The following is a 20,700-nucleotide window of genomic DNA, read 5'->3' on the forward strand; positions in this document are numbered from 1 at the left end:
TATTAAACTTTTCATAGGTAAAATATTTGTGTTTTTCTTTTTAAAAGAACATTGTGTAGATGACTCAGGAAGACAGTATAAAAGTATTAATTTTGACTAGGCCTGAAGTAGGGCAGTGACTGAGAATGGAGAAGGAATAAGTAGGAGTTGTTGAAGGAGGAATCAAGATAGATATTTAGATAGAAAATATTAAGGATTAGAGGCAGCCGACATTTCTGCCAAGTTTTGATTCTAGATCACCTGGAAGAATGAGAGCGAACAAGAATTCAGGAAGGGAGGTTGTATGCAAAGAGAAGAAAATTTCAGTTTGGATCAAGCTAAATATGTTGTTACTCTAGAACAACTAAAAAATCTCAGAGGCATTTGTAATTTTGACTGTAGGAATAAAAGCTAGAGATAAAATTGTGAGTCATCCAGTGAAAAACACTGTGGCAGCAAAGAGGGAGTGAGAGAAAGGATGGGGTAATGATTCAAGTGTGGCAAAAGATTGTTTAATCTGAAGGATGAATATGTGAGAATATGTTTGAAAACTTTCAAAATAAAAAATAAAAAGAATGAGAGGTGAAGTGCCAGCAGGTGGATATACACTACTTTTTTCAAAGGTAAAAAAATAGGATGCTAACTTCAAGGAGCTATCAGGAAAAAGGACGGAGGAAGTTAAGAGAGTGAGGCAGAGGTATGGCAAAGATAAGATATGTAAAAATCAGTATTTCAGAAGTTGGAAGGGGATAATGATATAGATCAGTGCTTCATTGACTTTAATGTGCTTAGAAACTACCTGGGAACCTTGTTAAGATGCAAATTCTGATTCAGTAGGCTTAGGGTGAGACCTAATAGGGTTGCCTTTAAAACACAGGATGTTGCTTCTCAAAATAGGGGAGTCAATAAAGAAATGTAAAAAATATATATATATAATAAAAAATAAAACACAGAATGTCCAATTAAATTGGAATAATGCTTTAATATAAATATGTCCCACCTAGTTAAATTTGTATTTTAATAAACAACAAATAACTTTTTTTTTTTTTTAATGGAGACGGGATCTTACCATGTTGCCCAGGTTGGTCTTAAACTCCTGTACTCGAGGGATCTGCCTGCCTCAGCCTCCCAAAATGCTGAGGCATGAGCCACTGCACCCAACAACTAAGATCTTTGGAGAAGATCTTCAAAGTATAAATACAATCCGGCTGGGCATAGTGGCTCATGCCTATAATCCAAGTATTTTGGGAGGCTGAGGCAGGTGGATCACCTGAGGTCAGGAGTTCGAGACCAAGCTGGCCAACATGGTGAAACTCTGTCTCTATTAAAAATATAAATATTAGTAGAGCATATTCTGAAGCAAACTCCAGTCTGCCTTGGGGCAATGTTGATATTGATTTGAAGGTGTAAAGACTGACTTCTAGGTGGTCATTCAGAATCAGAGAGGTCTATCCAAAATAATATAAGAGCCACAAGCATCAGGACCTACCCCTGGAAAAGGATCTGGACAAAGGTGACCAGTTCTCTTTGTGTGATTGTAAAGGAAGGTCATAAGGCTATGTTGAGTGTCCAGGGTGCTTAATTCCCTTTAAGTATAACAGGCTATTTCCAAATCTACTTATTGTTGGAGGAGGAACTCCTCAAGAATTCTGAGATAGAAAGGCAGGCATTATTATGAAAAAAAATCATAGAAACTTACTGCATCTTAGGAAAGCACCCCCCCAACTGATAGTACACACAATTTAAGATAACGTAAGTGAACATATTTTTGTAATATTTTATATATTAATACTTGGCTTATTTTGGTATTTATTTGTGTAAAAAACGGATTTTCTGAACAAGTAGATAAATTACAAAACAGTGTGGTGAATATGTATGAGTAGATATATATGTCTGCATACTTCTCGGTTACATCAAGAATAGCTTAACATGTATTAAGCTTAACGACATTTTTCAAGATGAGAAGTCAGTACACTTACTTTGTCCACCTTATTTATAAAACCACCATCAAATCGTGACTATTTTTTTGCAGAAATATGATAAGGGTTTTTTAAATGGTAATGATAACGTAAGGATCTTTACAAATACTAATTTCTTGTTCTTTATTTATTTATTTTTTGAGACAGAGTCTCTCTCTGTCATCCAGGATATAGTGCAGTGGCGCAGTCTTGGCTCACTGCCACCATAGCCTCCTGGGTTCAAGCAGCTCTGGTGCCTCAGCCTCTCAAGTGGCTGAGATTACAGCTGTGTGCCACCACGCCTGGCTAATGTTTTTTGTATTTTTAGTAGAGATGGGGCTTTGCCATGTTGGCCAGGCTGATCTTGAACTCCTGACTTCAGGTGATCCACCTGCATTGGCCCCCCAGAGTGCTTGGATTACAGGCGTGAGCCACCATGCCTGGCCATGAATACTAATTTCATGTAGCCTTGAAATTCAAAATATATATATATATATATATTGAAGTAAATCATGGAACTGGGAACCGATTTAATAAACTACTGGAGTTCTTCATGAAATTCTTATAAGTCTAAGATTTAAGTAAGGTGGAAAAAAATCTGCAATTGAAATTTAAAGCACATATATTTAGTATGAGATCACTATATTACAGAGTTCTATAAATTTCATTCCTGTTTTTGGATTGAGATATACCAAGTAGAAAATATACCTGAGTATTTCTTAAGATAACAGGATTGAAGTCTATCTCCTGGGAAGAAAATTCACTTTGTTTTTAAATGCCATTTAAAAATTGTTTCTGTCATATAAATTATCTTATTGTTGGCCATGCACAGTGGCTCACACCTGTAATCCCAACACTTGGGGAGGCCAAGGCAGGCAGTTTGGTTGAGCTTAGGAGTTCAAGCCCAGCCTGGGTAGCATGGTGCAACCTCATCTCTCAAAAAATACAAAAAAATTAGTTGGACGTGGTGATGCATGCCTGTAGTCCTAGCTTCTTGGGAGGCTGAGGTAGGAGGATCACCTGAGTCTGGAGAGGCCAAGGCTGCAGTGAGCTGTGATCATGCCACTGTGCTCTAGTCTGGGTGACAGAGTGAGACCCTGTCTCAAAAAATAATAATAAATAAATTATCTTATTGTTAAACTGCTTTGAAGCCTAAACATTTTTAAAAATATTTATAAAATTTGCTACAATGTAATTTCTACATTATTTTAGTGTCATAAGAAAAATTATAGGTAATGTAATTTTTCTCTGATTTACCTACAGCAAGTACAGATGAAGTTCAGGCTCCCCAAGGAAATATTGACCAAGTTGCTGTTGTGGCCATCAATGTTCTGTTTTTTGTGGTTCTATTTATCTTTGCCCTTTTTGAAACGTAAGTTTTATTCCATCTTCATCTAAATCAGTTTATGTATTAAACCTTTACTTCTTAATGCAGTGTTAATTAGGCATATAGATGTAATTAAAATCTTATATAAGGCATATTTTTCTTACCATGATGTAAAAAGTGTATATATGTTTTGTGGCTTTTAACGTAAATGTAGTTAATTCTTTGTCCATAACCTCACTACCTTATCTTACTTTTTTATAAAAGAATCTGTTTCACTAATCTTTCTTCTTTCATCTAAGTTTTATGATAAATTATGAAACTTTAATACCATGATTCAATTATCCTTAAGTTCTATAGTTTCATATATATATATATATATATATATATATATATATATATGGTTCAGTCTGGCAATTTTAACTCAATTTAATTCCTGATCTTGAAAAAAACCTAGCATAATACAAAATCTCTGCCTTATGTAGGCTTTATTCACCTTTATCATATGAATCTTTTATTTTTAAAATAACTTTCTATGAAATTATAAAAATAGTACATTGAAATCCCAAGTATTACAACTGTATTTCTATATCTACTCCTTTCTGTGAAAGTGACCCCTGCTAATACTTTAGTTTGTATTTTTAAACTTATGTAGATTATGTGATATTATCATTTGACAACTTGGTTTATTTTCTTATTAATACATTGTGTCATTTTTATGTTAGTACTTGTAGGTTTGCTTGGTGTTTTTATTTTCTTTTATTTTTTGAGACAGTGATGTTTCGCTCTTGTTGCCCAGGCTGGACTGGAGTGCAATGGTGCAATCTTGGCTCACTGCAACCTCTGCCTTCCAGGTTCGGGGAATTCTCCTGCCTCAGCCTCCTGAGTAGCTGGGACTACAGGCACATGTCGCAATGCCTGGCTAATTTTTTGTAGTTTTAGTAGAGATGAGGTTTCACCGTGTTAGCCAGGATGATCTCAGTCTCCTGACCTCATGATCTGCCTGCCTGGACCTCCCGAAGTGCTGGGATTACAGGCGTGAGTCACCGCACCTGGCCTCTTCTTTTCTTTTTTTTTTTCTTCTTTTTTTCTTTTTTTTGAGATGGAGTCTTGCTCTGTCACCCAGATTAGAGTGCTGTAGTGCAACCTCACCTCACTGCAACCTCTGCCTCCCAGGTTCAAGCGATTCTCCTGCCTCAGCCTCCCTCTCGAGTAGCTGGGATTATAGGTGCCCACCACTGTGCCTGGCTAATTTTTGTATTTTTAGTAGAGACAGGGTTTCACCATCTTGGCCAGGCTGGTCTTGAACCCCTGATGTGATCCACCTGCCTTGGCCTCCCAAAGTGCTGGGATTACAGGTGTGAGCCACCGTGCCTGGCCTTTATTTTCAAAATTATTGAGATGCATGAAAATTCCAGCTCATCTGATTTTTAGGGGGCAGTTTTTTATTGTGGGAAAATATACATAACATAAAATTTACCGTGTTAACTTTTTTTGCATTGTTTCGAGACAGGGTCTCACTCTTGTCTCCCAGGCTGGAGTGCAGTGGTGAGATCACAGCTCACTGCAGCCTTGACATCCTGGGCTCAGGTGATCTTCCAGCCTCAGCCTCCCAAGTAGCTGGGACTACAGGCATGCACCACCATGCTTGGCTAATTCATTTGTATTTTTTGTAGAGACAGGATTTCCCCATATTGCCCAGGCTGATCTTGAATTTCTGGGCTCAAGTGACCCACTTACCTTGGCCTCCCAAAATGCTGGGATCACAGACGTGAGCCACTGCGTCCCAGCACTGTCATCCTATTTTTAAGGCATCCAATTCAATAGCATAACGTGCATTCACAATGTTGTGAAACCAGGACCACTATTTCCAGAATGTTTTCATCATCCTAAACAGGAGCTCCATAGCCATTAAACAATAACATACCAATTAAACAATATTAAATAAATTTCATTTATTTAATTTATTAAATAATTAATTAATATTTATTAATTAATAAATATTTATTTATTAATTACAGGCGTGTAGTGGCTCACGCCTGTAATTGCTTCACTTTGGGAGGCCAAGGCAGGTGGATTGCTTGAGGTCAGGAGTTTGAGACCAGCCTGGCCAATAGGGCGAAACCCTGTCTCTACTAAAAATACAAAAATTAGCTGGGTGTGGTGGTGGGTGCCTGTAGTCTCAGCTACTCAAGAGGCTGAGGCAGGAGAATTGCTTGAACCGGGAAGATGGAGGTTGCAGCGAGCTGAGATCACGCCACTGCACTCCAGCCCAGGTGACAGAGTGAGACTCTTGTTATCTCAAAAATAATAATAAAATACAATAAATATAAATTGCCTTTTGTAGTCAGTTAATAGAGATCAAATGTAGGGAGAGAAACTTGGCAAGGAAGGACATAGTCATGTAAAGGAAGAGACATTCAGAGGTAAAGAAAAATATATACATTCAAAAATCCAGTATATTCTAATAATATAACATTATTGCATTGAAAGAGAGTAATTTAGTTAAAAATATGACCATGATTATTTAGAAATGTTAGAATGGTAGGCATTATGATTGGTTTGGTTTTTTCCTTTTCCTTTTTTTCCAGACTCTGTAATGTGGCTATATTAATTATATAATAAAATAAACATTAGAAAGTAAAATATGAGTAGGCAGACTTAATGACTTAGGTATGTAACAACAACATGCTTAAAATGTGTTCAAACTTTTGCTTAAGTCTGTTGTCATTGCTAAAACGCATGAAATTCTTAAATGTGTAGCTGTCATTATTAAAACTTTTACTTCACTGTAACAGTTACTATGATTTAAATAAAATAAGAATAATTTTTGTTTTTGTTTTTCTTAGCATCATTACTCCATTAACAATGGATATGTATGCCTGGACTCAAGAACAAGCTGTCTTATATGATGGCATAATACTTGCTGCTCTTGGAGTTGAGGCAGTTGTTATTCTCTTAGGAGTTAAATTACTTTCCAGAAAGTAAGTTTAGTGGTTTTGTTTTTGTTTTATGTCTGTTTTTAAAAAATAAAACAAAAAACAGAGCTAATAATGCAAATGGATGTACTGGGAAAGTAATTGAAAGCTTTTTTTGCACACAAATTTAAAATTGATTAAGAGATTATAATATTTCTGTACAGCATTTCTTTGGCAAAACAAAATTTCTTACGAAGTATATAATTGACTCTTAATTTATCTTTTGTATATTATGTTTTCCTGAAAGTGTATTTCACAAACCATTGTTCTACTGTATTGTAATATACATTGTGCAACAAAAAAGATTCAGTGGTTAAGTTTGGAAAATGTAGATGCCAAACTTATTTATTCTAGAACTTCTATCCACAGTGTATATGTTTTATATCATCATCATGGCAAATAAAATCTGTGACATTTCCCAGACCACACACACTTTTTTTTTAGACAAGATTTCTCTTTGTTGCCCAGGCTGAAATGCAGTGGTGCAATCATGGCTCAGTGTAGCCTTGACCTACTGGGCTCAAGTGATCCTCTCATCTCAGCCTCCTGAATAGCTGGAACTACAGGCAGGCACCACCATACCTGGCTAATTTCTTTTATTTTTTGTAAAGGCAATATCTCACTATGTTGCCCAGGCTAGTCTCGAATTCCTGGGCTCAAGCAATCCTCCTGCCTCAGTCTCCCAAAGTACTGGGATTACAGGCATAAGCCACTGTGCCCAGCGTAAGAGTGTTTTTTAATCGATATATGGTAGATATACATATGTTTGGGGTATATGTGATAATTTGATACGTTCATATAAAGATCAAATCAAGATAACTGGAATACCATCACTTTAAATATTTACCTTTATGCTAGGAACATTTGAATTACTCTTTTCTAGCTTTTGACATGTACACTAGATTATTGCTAACTGTAGGCACTCTACTGATCTATTAAAAACTAGGTCTTATTTCTTCTAACTATATATTTGTACCCATTAATCAACCTTTCATTATTGCTTTTCTCCCCACTATTATTCCTGGCCTCTGGTAACTACCAATCTATTCTCTCTTTTCTTTCTTTTCTTCTTTTTTTCCTTTTTGTAAAAGGTGGTGTCTCACTCTGTTGCCCAGGATGGAGTGGAGTGGTGTGATCATATCTCATGGCAGCCTCGAACTCCTGGGCTCAAGCGATTCTCGTGTCTCATCCTCCTGAGTAGCTAGGACTACAGGCATGTGCCATAATGCCTGGCTAATTTTTTTTTTAAACTTTTTGTAGAGACAAGGTCTTCCTATGTTGCCTGGGCTCACCAGTCTACTCTCTATCTGCATATTCACTTTTCTGTCTTTTTTTTTTTTTGTGAGATGGAATTGTGTTCTTGTTGCCCAGGGTGGAGTGCAATGGCGCGATATCAGCTCACCACAACCTCTGCCTCCAGGGCTCAACCCATTCTCCTGCCTCAGTTTCCTGAGTAGCTGGGATTACAGGTGTGCACCACCACACAAAGCTAATTTTTATATTTTTAGTAGAGAGAGCGTTTCACCACGTTGGCCAGGATGGCCTCTATCTCCTGACCTCGTAATCCACCTGCCTCAGCCTCCTAAAATGCTGGGATTACAGGCGTGAGCCACCATACCTGGCCTTTATTAAAGTTCTAGGAGACATGTACATAACGTGTAGGCTTGTTACATAGGTATACATGTGCCATGGTGCTTTGCTGCACCCGTCAACCCATTGTCTACATTAGGTATTTCTCCTAATGCTGTCCCTCCCCTAGCCCCCCGCCCCCTGACAGGCCCCATTGTGTGATGTTCCCCTCCCTGTGTCCATGTGTTCTTATTGTTCAACTCCCACTGATGAGTGAGAACATGCAGTGTTTGGTTTTCTGTTCCTGTGTTAGTTTGCTAAAAATGATGGTTTCCAGCTTCATCCATGTCCCTGCAAAGGACATGAACTAATCCTTTTTTATGACTGCATTGTATTCCATGGTGTTTATGTGCCAAATTTTCTTTATCCAGTCTATCATTGATGGGCGTTTGGGTTGGTTCCAAGTCTTTGCTATTGTGAATAGTACTGCAATAAACATATGTGTACATGTGTCTTTATAGTAGAATGATTTATAATCCTTTGGGTATATACTCAGTAATGGGATTGCTTGGTCAAATGGTATTTCTGGTTGTAGATCCTTGAGGAATTGCCACTCTGTCTTCTGCAATGGTGGAACTAATTTACACTCCTACCAACAATGTAAAAGCGTTCTTATTTCTCCACATCCTCTCCAGCATCTGTTGTTTCCTGATTTTTTAATGGTTGCCATTCTAATTGGCATGAGATGGTATCTCATTGTGGTTTTGATTTCCATTTCTCTAATGACCAGGGATGATGAGCTTTTTTTCATATGTTTGTTGGCTGCAAAATGTCTTCTTTTGAGAAGTGTCTGTTCATATCCTTTGCCCACTTTTTGATGGGTTGTTTTTTTCTTGTAAATTTGTTTAAGTTCCTTGTAGATTCTGGATATTAGCCCTTTGTCAGATGGATAGATTGCAAAAATTTTCTCGCATTCTGTAAGTTGCCTGTTCACTCTGATGATAGTTTCTTTTGCTGTGCAGAAGTTCTTTAGTTTAGATTCCATTTGTCTATTTTGGCTTTTGTTGCCTTTGCTTTTGGTGTTTTTGTCATGAAGTCTTAGCCCATGCCTATGTCCTGAATGGTATTGCCTAGGTTTTCTTCTAGGGCTTTTGTGGTTTTAGGTCTTAGGTTTGTCTTTAATCCACCTTGAGTTAATTTTGTATAAGGTGTAAGGAAGGGGTCCAGTTTCAGTTTTATGCATATGGCTAGCCAGTTTTCCTAACAGCATTTATTAAATAGGGAATCCTTTTCCCCATTGCTTGTTTTTGTCAGGTTTGTGAAAGATCAGATGGTTATAGATGTGTGGTGTTATTTCTGAGGTCTCTGTTCTGTTACATTGGTCTATGTATCTGTTTTGGTACCAGTACCATGCTGTTTTTGTTACTGTAGTCTTATAGTATGGTTTGAAGTCAGGTAGCGTGATGCCTCCAGCTTTGTTTTTTGGCTTAGGATTGACTTGGTTATATGGACTCTGGCTCTTTTTTTGGTTTCATATGACATTTAAATTAGTTTTTTCTAATTCTGTGAAGAAGGTCAGTGGTAGCTTGATGGGAATAGCATTGAATCTTTAAATTACTTTGCGCAGTAGGGCCATTTTCATGATACTGATTCTTCCTATTCATGAACATGGAATGTTTTTTCATTTGTTTGTGTCCTCTCTTATTTCCTTGATCAGTGGTTTGTAGTTCTCCTTGAAGAGGTCCTTCATGTTCCTCGCAAGTTGTATTCCTGGGTATTTTATTCTCTTTGTAGCAATTGTGAATGGGTGTTCACTCATGATTTGGTGCTCTATTATTGGTGTATAGGAATGCTTGTGACTTTTACACATTGATTTTGTATCCTGAGACTTTGCTGAAGTTTCTTATTAGCTTAAGGAGATTTTGGGCACCACTGATCCCACAGAAATACAAACTACCATCAGAGAATACTATAAACACCTCTATGTAAATAAACTAGAAAATCTAGAAGAAATGGATACATTCCTGGGCATATACACCCTCCCAAGACTAAAGTAGGAAGAAGTTGAATTCCTGAATAGACCAATAACAAGTTCTGAAATTGAGGCAGGAATTAATAGCCTACCAACCAAAAAAAGTCCTGGACCAGACGAATCCACATCTGAATTCTACTAGAGGTACAAAGAGGAGCTGGTACCATTTTTTTCTGAAACTGTTCCAAACAATAGAAAAAGAGGGAATCCTTCTTACCTCATTTTATGAGGCCATCATCATCCTAATACCAAAACCTGGCAGAGACACAACTGAAAAAGAAAATTTCAGGCCAATATCCCTGATGAACATTGAAGTGAAAATCCTTAGTAAAATACTGGCAAACTGAATCCAGTAACACATTATAAAGGTTATCCACCACGATAAAGTTGGCTTCATCACTGAGATGCAAGGCTGGTTCAACATATGCAAATCAATAAACGTAATCCATCACATAAACAGAACCAATGAAAAAAACCACATGATTATCTCAATAGATGCAGGAAAGGCCCTTGATAAAATTTAACACCCAATCATGCTAAAAACTCTTTTTTTTTTCTTTTTGCCAACCTTGCAGGATAAAGTCTTTGAATGCTTCATGCTAAAAACTCTTAATAAACTAGGTATTGATGGAATATATCTCAAAATAATAAGAGCTGTTTATGACAGACCCACAGCCAATATCATACTGAATGGGCAAAAGCTGGAAGCATTCCCTTTGAATTCCAGCACAAGGCAAGAACACCATCTCTTACCACTCCTATTCAACACAGTATTGGAAGTTCTGGCCAGGGCACTCAGGCAATAGAAACAAAGAGTATCCAAATAGGAAGAGAGGAAGTCAAAATGTCTCTGTTTGCAGATGACATGATTGCTATATTTCTAAAAAATTAATTCTTGGATCTAGAAGCTTGATGAAATTTGGGTTCAATTTTTTGGCAAGAATACTTTATAGGTGGAGATATGTGCTTATATCAGAAGAAATATAATATTTATCTTTAATATGTAAGTAGCCATTGACTGTCTCCTAGATACGTTCATTTATTAATAGATCATTGCAAAATTCTGGTATTTTAATTCTATGGTTCCTTTATTTGCTAGAATACTTTTCATAGAGACTGTTTTGCTCACCAACTATTTAGTTAACCTGAGCTACATTTGTATAGGAAAGGCAAGATAAAGCCTTGATTATTTCCTTTTAGTAACTGGTTTTTAAAACTAATGAGTTGTTTCCCTAACATCCTCCAAAAGTGACCAAAGAGTACTTTATTTTAATATACTATGAATTCACAGATTTTAACAACTTTTTTTTTTAGAGACAGGGTCTTGCTCCGTCACCCAGTCTGGAGTGCATTGGTGCCATTACAGCTCACTGCAGCCTTGACCTCCTGGCTCAAGTAATCCCCTTGCCTGTTACCTTCTGAGTAGCTGGGACTACAGGCACTTGTTACCACTCCTGGCTAATTTTTTTTATGTTTTGTAGAGATGGGGTCTTGCTATGTTGCCCAGGCTGTTCTTGAACTCCTGGCATCAAGCGGTCCTCCCCCTTTGGCCTCCCAAAGTGCTGAGATTATAGCCATGAACCACTGTACCAGGCCACAGATGATAATACTTTCATGTGTTTCAATCCACTGCCATTATTACTCTGTTTTGGTATTCATATAGTCACATTTTGGCCAGCTTCTTCAAATTGGCTGAGCCAAAAACACTCATGACCTGGTAGTCACGGGTAACATCTGTGCTTTTTGCTGTGAAAGATCTTAGGCTCATCTTCTTCTTTTTTTTTTTTCCCCCCATTTATTTTATTGCATTTTAGGTTTTGGGGTACATGTGAAGAACCTGCAAAATTGTTGCGTAGGTACACACGTGGCAGTGTGATTTGCTGCCTTCCTCCCCATCACCTACATCTGGCATTTCTCCCCTTGCTATCTCTCCCCAGCTCCCCACCTGTACCAGACCTAAGTCAGCCGTTTTTCAGAGGAGTCCTGGTTATTTGTAGTGGAAATTTATATTTAGCATTCTTTTTAATGGATATATCACTAAAAGTACAAGATATTATTTTCAGTTTTTAAAGTTATGAAAGTAATGAAGCTATGTTATAATGTTTTATTTTTAAATTACAGAGTTTCTGTTCTTTAACAGGATTGGCGAGCGTGCTATTCTACTGGGAGGACTCATCGTTGTATGGGTTGGCTTCTTTATCTTGTTACCTTGGGGAAATCAGTTTCCCAAAATACAGTGGGAAGGTATAGCTATACATAATTTTATAGTGTTAGCCTCTGTTATTTATCAAAAATCAACAAGTAATGCACTGCACTGATTTTCTTTTTTCAGATTTGCATAATAATTCAATCCCTAATACCACATTTGGGGAAATTATTATTGGTCTTTGGAAGTCTTCAATGGAAGATCACAATGAAAGACCAACTGGTTGCTCGATTGAACAAGCCTGGTGCCTCTACACCCCAGTGATCCATCTGGCCCAGTTCCTCACATCAGTTGTGCTAATTGGAATAGGCTACCCAGTCTGCAATCTTATGTCCTATACATTATATTCAAAAATTTTAGGACCAAAACCTCAGGTAAGCCAGGTACCCTAAAGTTGCAATTATAGAAAATATACTTGTAGGGTCGGGCGTGGTGGCTCAAGCCTGTAATCCCAGCACTTTGGGAGGCCGAGGCGGGTGGATCACGAAGTCAAGAGATCGAGACCATCCTGGTCAACATGGTGAAACCCCGTCTCTACTAAAAATACAAAATATCAGCTGGGCATGGCGGTGCGTGCCTGTAATCTCAGCTACTCAGGAGGCTGAGGCAGGAGAATTGCCTGAACCCAGGAGGCGGAGGTTGCGGTGAGCCGAGATCGCGCCATTGCACTCCAGCCTGGGTAACAAGAGCGAAACTCCGTCCCCAAAAAAAAAAAGAAAATATACTTGTAAACACTCACATTTTTTGCTGCCATTCTTTATTTTTACATAGACTGATTTGGAGGATTTTTATCATATTCAGCATTTTAAATTTTTTTTTTTTTTTTTTTTTTGAGATGGTGTCTCGCTCTGTCACCCAGGCTGGAGTGTAGTGGCGCGATCTTGGCTTACTGCAACCTCTGCCTCCCGGATTCTTGCAGTTCTCCTGCTGCAGCCTCCCGAGTAGCTGGGACTACAGACGCACGCTGCCACACCCGGCTAATTTTCTGTATTTCAGTAGAGACGGGGTTTTTTTACCATGTTGCCCAGGCTGGTCTCAAACTCCTGAGCTCAGGCAGTCCACCTGCCTTGGCCTCTCAAAGTGCTGGAATTATAGGCGTGAGCCACTGCGCCCGACCAGCATTTAAAATTTTTAAAAATCCCATAACTTCTATAAGGTGTTTATAAGATTTATATGCTGAAATTTACAAACAGTACCCTAAGTTACAACTCAAAGATGTTTTGAACTCAGAGATTAGGGAGCTCAAAATCATTTTCATGGGGAAAAAAATCTGAGGTGTAAATTTTTTTTTCTTTTTCCTTTTTTTTTTCAAGGTGTAAATTTCCGAAACTCATTCTTAAACTAGGCAAGAGTTAGGCAACCAAAATTGATAACCGGATTTGGACCTAGGCTTACTTTCATCTAGCCCCAGGCAACTACTAAGAGATAAAAACACAATAGTCTTAAAAGTTTACAGCAGCTTATGCATATTTTATAATTTTAAAATAAGATTTTCCATATTTTTATAAACAATTAGAAAAAATGTAGAAGGAAAATGAAAAATTATCAATGAGAAAATTACTACTAACATTTTGGCAAAATTACATTTCCACTTTCAGTCTTTTATTTATGCTTATGTGAATGTGTATGTGTATGTAACACAAAAATAGGACTTTAAAAATAGTTTCGGCCGGGCACGTGGCCCACGCCTATAATCCCAGCACTTTGGGAGGCCGAGGCGGGTGGATCACGAGGTCAGGAGATCTAGACCATCCTGGTCAACAATGGTGAAATCCTGTCTCTACTAAAAATACAAAAATTGTTGGGCATGGTGGCACGCGCCTGTAATCCCAGCTACTTGGGAGTCTGAGGAAGGAGAATCGCTTGAACCCAGGAGGCAGAGGCTGCGATGAGCCGAGATTGTGCCATTGCACTCCAGCCTGGGTAACATGAGTGAAACTCCGTCTCAAAAAAAAAAAAAAAAAAAAAAAAAAAAAAAATAGTATCATGGATACTATTTTGTAATCTGCTTTTTAAAAAAAATGCATTGCAAATATTCTCCCATACCATTTAATTTTCTCTTAGAGAATTATTATTGTTATTATTATTTTTTTGAGGTGGAGTCTCCCCCTGTTGCCTAGGCTGCAATGCAGTGGCACGATTACTGCTGACTGTAACCTTTGCCTCCTGGGTTCAAACAAAACGATTCTCCTGCCTTAGCTTCTGGAGTAGCTGGGATTACAGGCGCCTACCACCAAGCCTGGCTGATTTTTGTATTTTTAGTAGAGATGGGGATTCACCATGTTGGCCAGGTGGTCTCAAACTCCTGACCTCATGATCCACCTGCCTTGGCCTCCCAAATTGCTGGGATTACAAGTGTGAGCCACCATGCCCAGCCCAGATAATTATTTTTACTGGAAACATTATATTCCATTTTATATATGTACCATCATTTATTCACAATCATTTTCCTATTATTATACATTTAGATTATTTTTAGGTTTTGCTTCCAACTCTTTTTTTTTTTTTTTTCCCATTTTTTTGAGACAGAGTCTCACTCTGTTGCCCAGGCCAGAGTGCAGTGGTGTGATCTTGGCTCACTGCAGTCTCTGTTTTCTGGGCTCAAACAATTCTTGTACCTCAGCCTTCCAAGTAGCTGGGACCACAGGTGTGCACCAGTGGGCCTGGCTAATGTTTTTATCTTTGTATAGATGGAGTTTCACCATGTTGGGCAGGCTGGTCTTGAACTCCAGAGCTCAAGTGATCTTCCCATCTTGGCCTCCCAGAGTGCTGGGATTACAAGTGTGAGCCACCATGCCTGGCCACTTCTAACTCCTTTTAATAACAGACATTTAAATGGCCACAAAATAAAAATATTATCTTCCTCTTTAAAAATTAAATAGATTTACATTTTCAGAGCAGAAATTAGTGTTTCTCTATTGAAATAAGGCAAAGAAGGAGAAAAAATTAATACCTATGTTTTCAAGTTATAAGGAATAGACAAAACATTTTGGTAATAATTTCTGGGTTTGTTTTTAAGAGTCTTTTAATTTTCCAAAATTAAGAATAAAAGCTTATTAATTACAAAAGCAATATATAATAGTTGTAACAAAATTCAATTAATTTAGAAATATATTTAACAATGAAGGCTCTCCTTAGCTTTACCTCAGCAAAGTCAACTACTGTTAATTTGTATGCCTCAAGACGTTTTTCTATGCCTATCCAAACATATCCACATTTATCCCTTTAAAAAAAAAAGAAAAAACAGACTATATTGCATGGATTTATACTTGCTTCTGCATCTTGATAGGTATTTTTTTTTAACTTGGTTAATATGTTACAGCTTTCTTTCCATGTCAGTGTATAGATGTTTTCATAAGATTTTATTGTCTATATATAAGACTTTATTTTTTTAAATCGCTGCTTATTAGCACCATAAGACAGGGCAAGGAAAAATTAATAGAAAAAAGTAGCTGCTTAGCATTCCAGTTATTAAGTTTACCATAGTTTATTCACTTAATCTACTACTAACATCTAGGTTGTTTTCAATTTGAGGCTATTAAAAGCAATGCTGCCTTGAACATTCTTGGGTAGTTTGTGTGGGCTATTATTTTGGATACAGAAGTTGTAGGAGTGGCGTTGTGGTAGAGTGTAAAGTGGCATAGTGGAGTCAACCAAATGTGGCTTCAAACCTCTTGAACAAGTTATTTAAACTTTCTGAGTTTTAGCTTCTACCTTTGTTAAACAGGGATAACACCTGTCATTGAAACTTGTGAACATTACAAACGATGTATGTAGAACACCTACTTCATTGACTAACATGTAACAGGTACAAAATAAATGTTAGCTTTAAAAGGTGTTTTAATCAATTTTATTATTCCCAGGGCTTTGGCAGACATTAAGTTTTTCCTTTTACACTCCTTTTATTTTTCTTAATCTGACTTAATATCAACTGTTATATTTATAGAAGGCATTTTATGTTTAATTTAAAAGTAAAAGATGGAGAAATGATTCTTGTAAGCTTGCTGTAGTTTGGTAGTAGCATTTCTTTGTTTTTAAATAAGTAAAACTGAATATCAATCTGCTTGTCCTCCATTTTACCCCCCACAGGGTGTGTACATGGGCTGGTTAACAGCATCTGGAAGTGGAGCCAGGATTCTTGGCCCTGTGTTCATCAGCCAAGTGTACGCTCACTGGGGACCACGATGGGCATTCTGCCTGGTATGTGGAATAGTGATGCTCACCATCACACTCCTGGGAGTGGTTTACAAAAGACTCATTGCTTTTTCTGTAAGGTATGGGAGGGTTCAGGAGTAAACTAGCCGAGACTGTGATGGAAAGTACTTGTTGTATGGCACTTCCTGGTCTAAAGCTCTGCTAGGCAGTTGTGATGAGCCAGTCTCCAAGAACAAGAACATATGTTGACTAATAGAATTCTACATGTAATTATGAATAGTAGGTTATATAAAAACATATTGGATCATAATTTCCTTATCTCAGAAATGAAACATTCGTCTTATAATACTTTTTTGAGGTTGCATGAACTAATGAGTGGATAGACAATGATATATAAATGTGAAGTTGTATTCTTAATACAAACTGCAGAAGTGTCACTAAAATAATATATAGTGGAACCAAAAGAGGGTTCTGTAAGAATTAGCCATAGCAGAATAGAATTCCAGAATTTTAAGAACCCAGGTAGAGGCATTTTTATTCAAAGACATCTACTTTTTATTATTAAGAAATGCATTTTCTATTATAAAGTTGCCTTATGAGATAAAAATCATAACACTTATATTTTCCATTTAGCATGCCTAACATCCTACCTTGCTTTCTGTGAGTCTTTCTCCTAATACTGCACCTCTGCCTTATTTTAGTTTAGGGTTTCACTAAGTAACTTCTACATTAATACATGAGCATGAGTTATGCTAATATTTGAGCAGTACAGAGGATTAAGAGATCAAGATATTTCACTGCCTATTAGTTACCCTAATAGGGCTACCTACCTTTTTCTTTCAAATGCCAGTAATTTACTTTAGAAACATAATCCAGATAACGTGTGTGTGTGTGTGTGTGTGTGTGTGTGTGTGTGTGTGTGTGTGTATAGACACAAAATAGTAAATGGTTTCTTAAAATTATTGCTATTTTTCAACCCCCTTAAACTGGAGAAAAACATTCACTTTAATTAGATTATTTTCCCATCTCTTAGTAGTGGTGGGGAGGAACACAACAGTTTTCAATCTATGTCTGCATAGCTGTTTAGAGCTGCAGAATTTTAGTTGGATTTTTAATTTGAATGATCCCTGACAGCTCCAATCTAGTCAGGTTAATAAGTATTTGAGGCAAAATGGCTTTAATCTAACAGTTTACTGAGTTTACCTGAAGTTGGCTAAATAACACTGTATGTTTATACTTCTACCTCTACATAAGTTGAATGCTGATAAAAAGAACTAGTAGAGAACTATGTATATGGATAATAAGTGTTATAGAAAATGCAAAAATATTTCTAAATACTTTTCCAAATGTTTTCTACTTTAAGTTAGAAATATTTTCAAACCTGAGAATAAACACTATAATCTGCACTTCATAGGCTGGGTGCAGTCTCACACGTGTAATCCCAGCACTTTGGAAGGCCAAGGCAAGAGAATTGCTTGAGGCCAGGAGTTCAAGACCAGCCTGGAAAACAAAGTGAGACCCTGTCTCTCCAAAAAATAAAATAAAAACAAAAATTAAAAAATATGTAATCTGCACTTTATACTAAACTTGCTGTGCTCTTACAGTCAGTTTTTTTTCAGCTCTAGGAAAGGTGTTAATTTGATAGAATCATTCTATGATTAAATTTTGAAGACTGTTTTCACTCTCCTCTTCTGCCCATAGCAAGACTGCATCCGTGGATTTATCAGAACTGCAGCCAGGTTTCTGGCTATTTGGTCAAATCTGGCATCCCTCTTACCTGTTATTCTGCAGCTGCTTTCTGTGTCTTACATTTTTTGGGTCACTTCTAATCTTAAAGAGTAAACTCCACCCTTGGTTTGCATAGTGTGCATGACAGAAATAACCAGCAATAATAGTAATGATGAAAATGATGGGGCAAACATTTGTGGAGTGCTTTCCATATTCCAGGTAATGTGTAACATATAATTTAATTCTTACAGCAGTCTTACTGAGTGAAGATACTATTATGATTCCCATTTTACAGATGAAAGAATGGAGGCACAAAGAAGTTACTTGTCTAAGTAACAGTCTATCCTTAAAGTCCACAGTCTTAACCACTGTATTTTTCATAGTGAGGAAAATAAAAATAGCCCAGAAAGTTGCAGTTTCAATTAATTACTAATTGTAGGGTAACTTACCTATACCAGTGACTCCTATTAGCAGAAATATTTGAGAAACATAAGCCCACTGACTGGAGCTTTTGTCTTAGCATAGTAGCCTGTTTCCAGCAAGAAAATAACATAGAAAAGTTTCCCAGCTTCCAGAGATTTATAATATTTATTAAAATTCAGATAAACTATAACCTTGCATAAATTACTGTTATTTTCCTTTTTATTGAGAGCATTTTCTTTAGCGCATTTTCTTCTTTAGAGTATTATACCTTGCTCATCTTGGCACAAAAGAAGACAAAAGGAAGTAACATGGGATTGAGAAAAGAGCAAGGAGGCAAAGTTTGAGGAAAAAAATCACTCTGTTGATGTCTTTTTGAGTAGGACGAGTTGAGTGTAAGTAGAAAGTGATGACAGGAGATTTTAAGGTATGATATATTGTTAAGAGTAGTACATATTTAAGAAGAGAAAATATGTTTTTGAAAACCTAAATTTAAACTTGAAAAGAAAGGATGATTTTCATATTTTGAAAGGATTTATAACTTCTCAAAGCATCTCCATTCTATCTTGTTCAGCTTTACATTTAAAAATAAACTCCTGTGGTTCATATAAAATTTACCTCTTACATAAAGTGAAATCTGTAATTGTTTGTTTTAACAAGGATAAACTACTTATCTGCGTCTGTTCAATAATAGATTAACTTATTTTGAGAAGAAATTCTGGACACCGTTTTTGACTACTGAAGACTTATTTGTAATTTAATATCTACTTTACATTGTGAATGTTCATTTTCTAATAAACAAGATTATTTTGCATATATACCTTAAGTTTTTACACTTTATTCAGTTGTGCTTTCAATACATATTTAACAGGGTACCCACTATGTGCCAATTACCATGTATTTTGGGGGATTGTGCAGTAAACAAAACACGTAGAGCTCCTACCTTCATGAGGCTTACCTACCATCTCTACTAAAAATACAAACATTAGCTGGGTGTGATGACAGGTGCCTGTAATCCTAGCTACTCAGGAGGCTGAGGCAGGAGAATCCTATCACCATTGTAACATCACAGAGCAGCACCTTACCTGTTTTTGGTAATGCTTGTGTAAACAAACTTACTGTACTGCCAGTTGTATAAAAGTATGGAACATACAGTTATGTAACATATTATTGGATAATAAATGACTATGTTCCTGGTTTATGTATTTACTATACTATGTACCATTATTTTATTTTGTTTTTTTGAGATGGAGTATTGCTGTATCACACAGGCTAAAGTGCAGTGGCACGATCTTGGCTTACTGCAGCCTCCAGGCGATTATACTAAAAAGAAAACCTCCAGGTTCAGGCAATTATACTAAAAAGAATAAGCCAGGTGCGGTGGCTCACACCTGTAATCCCAGCACTTTGGGAGGCCAAAGCAGGCGGATCACCTGAGGTCGGGAGTTCAAGACCAGCCTGACCAACACGGAGAAAACCTGTCTCTACTGAAAATACAAAATTAGACGGGTGTGGTGGCGCATGCCTGTAATCCTAGCTACTTGGGAGGCTGAGGCAGGAGAATTACTTGAACCTCGGAGATGGAGGTTGCCGTGAGCCAAGGTGAGCCATTGCATCCATCCTGGTGCAATGAGGATATGTTATGCAACAAGAGTGAAACTCTGTCTCAAAAAAAAAAAAAAAGTAGAAAAAATAATTTTTTTAAAAACAGAAAAAAGCTTTTAGAATGTCATGTTTTTATACAGCTGTATGATGTGTTTTAAGCTGTTATGAAATGCCAGAACGTTTAAGAAAAGTGAAGGCTTATAAAGTTACAGTAAGCTAAGGTTAACTTATTATTGAAAGAAATATTTTTTTGTCTGGGTGTGGTGGCTCACGCCTATTAGCCAGTACTTTGGGTGGCCGAGGCAGGTGTATCACCTGAGTTTGGGAGTTCAACACCAACCTGGCCAACACATTGAAATCCCATCTCTATTAAAAAAGTAGCCGGGTATTGTGACACACACTTGTAGTTCCAGCTACTCAGGAGGCTGAGGCAGGAGAATCACATGAGCCTGGGAGGCAGAGGTTGCAATGAGCCGAGATTGCACCACTGCACTCCAGCCTGGGTGACAGCATGACTCCATCTCAATAAAAAATATATATACATTATTTGCAAATTTAGTATAGCCTAAATGTATTGTCACATTTACTCACCACTCACTCACTGACTCACTCAGTACAAATTCTAGTCCTGCAAGCTTCATTCATGGTAACTGCCCTATTCACATGGACCATTTTTTGTCTTTCATGCCACATTTTTTACTGTACCTTTTCTTTGTTTAGATACATAAATACCACTATGTTACAAT

At 37.2% G+C, this 20,700-nt stretch overlaps 1 protein-coding gene across 4 annotated transcripts in view; it reads left to right on the forward strand.

The window, feature by feature from the left end:
- Positions 1-19,169, forward strand: part of MFSD8 (major facilitator superfamily domain containing 8) — a 46,440-nt gene extending 27,271 nt beyond the window's left edge. For 3 of the 4 annotated variants that reach the window (XM_032292315.1, XM_032292316.1, XM_032292318.1), the window contains 5 exons: positions 3,201-3,309; positions 6,111-6,245; positions 11,981-12,084; positions 12,173-12,420; positions 16,136-19,169. In XM_032292315.1, the coding sequence (XP_032148206.1) occupies positions 3,201-3,309; positions 6,111-6,245; positions 11,981-12,084; positions 12,173-12,420; positions 16,136-16,342 (803 nt within the window). In that variant the 3' untranslated portion in view covers positions 16,343-19,169. The remainder of the gene's footprint in view (positions 1-3,200; positions 3,310-6,110; positions 6,246-11,980; positions 12,085-12,172; positions 12,421-16,135) is intronic. The other variant, XM_032292317.1, reaches the window with a different exon arrangement.
- The last annotated feature ends 1,531 nt before the right edge of the window (positions 19,170-20,700 follow it).

This window comes from Sapajus apella, unplaced genomic scaffold (genome assembly GCF_009761245.1).
Source record: "Sapajus apella isolate SASKATOON/1434 unplaced genomic scaffold, GSC_monkey_1.0 scaffold27, whole genome shotgun sequence".
Classification (NCBI taxonomy): Eukaryota; Metazoa; Chordata; class Mammalia; order Primates; family Cebidae; genus Sapajus; species Sapajus apella.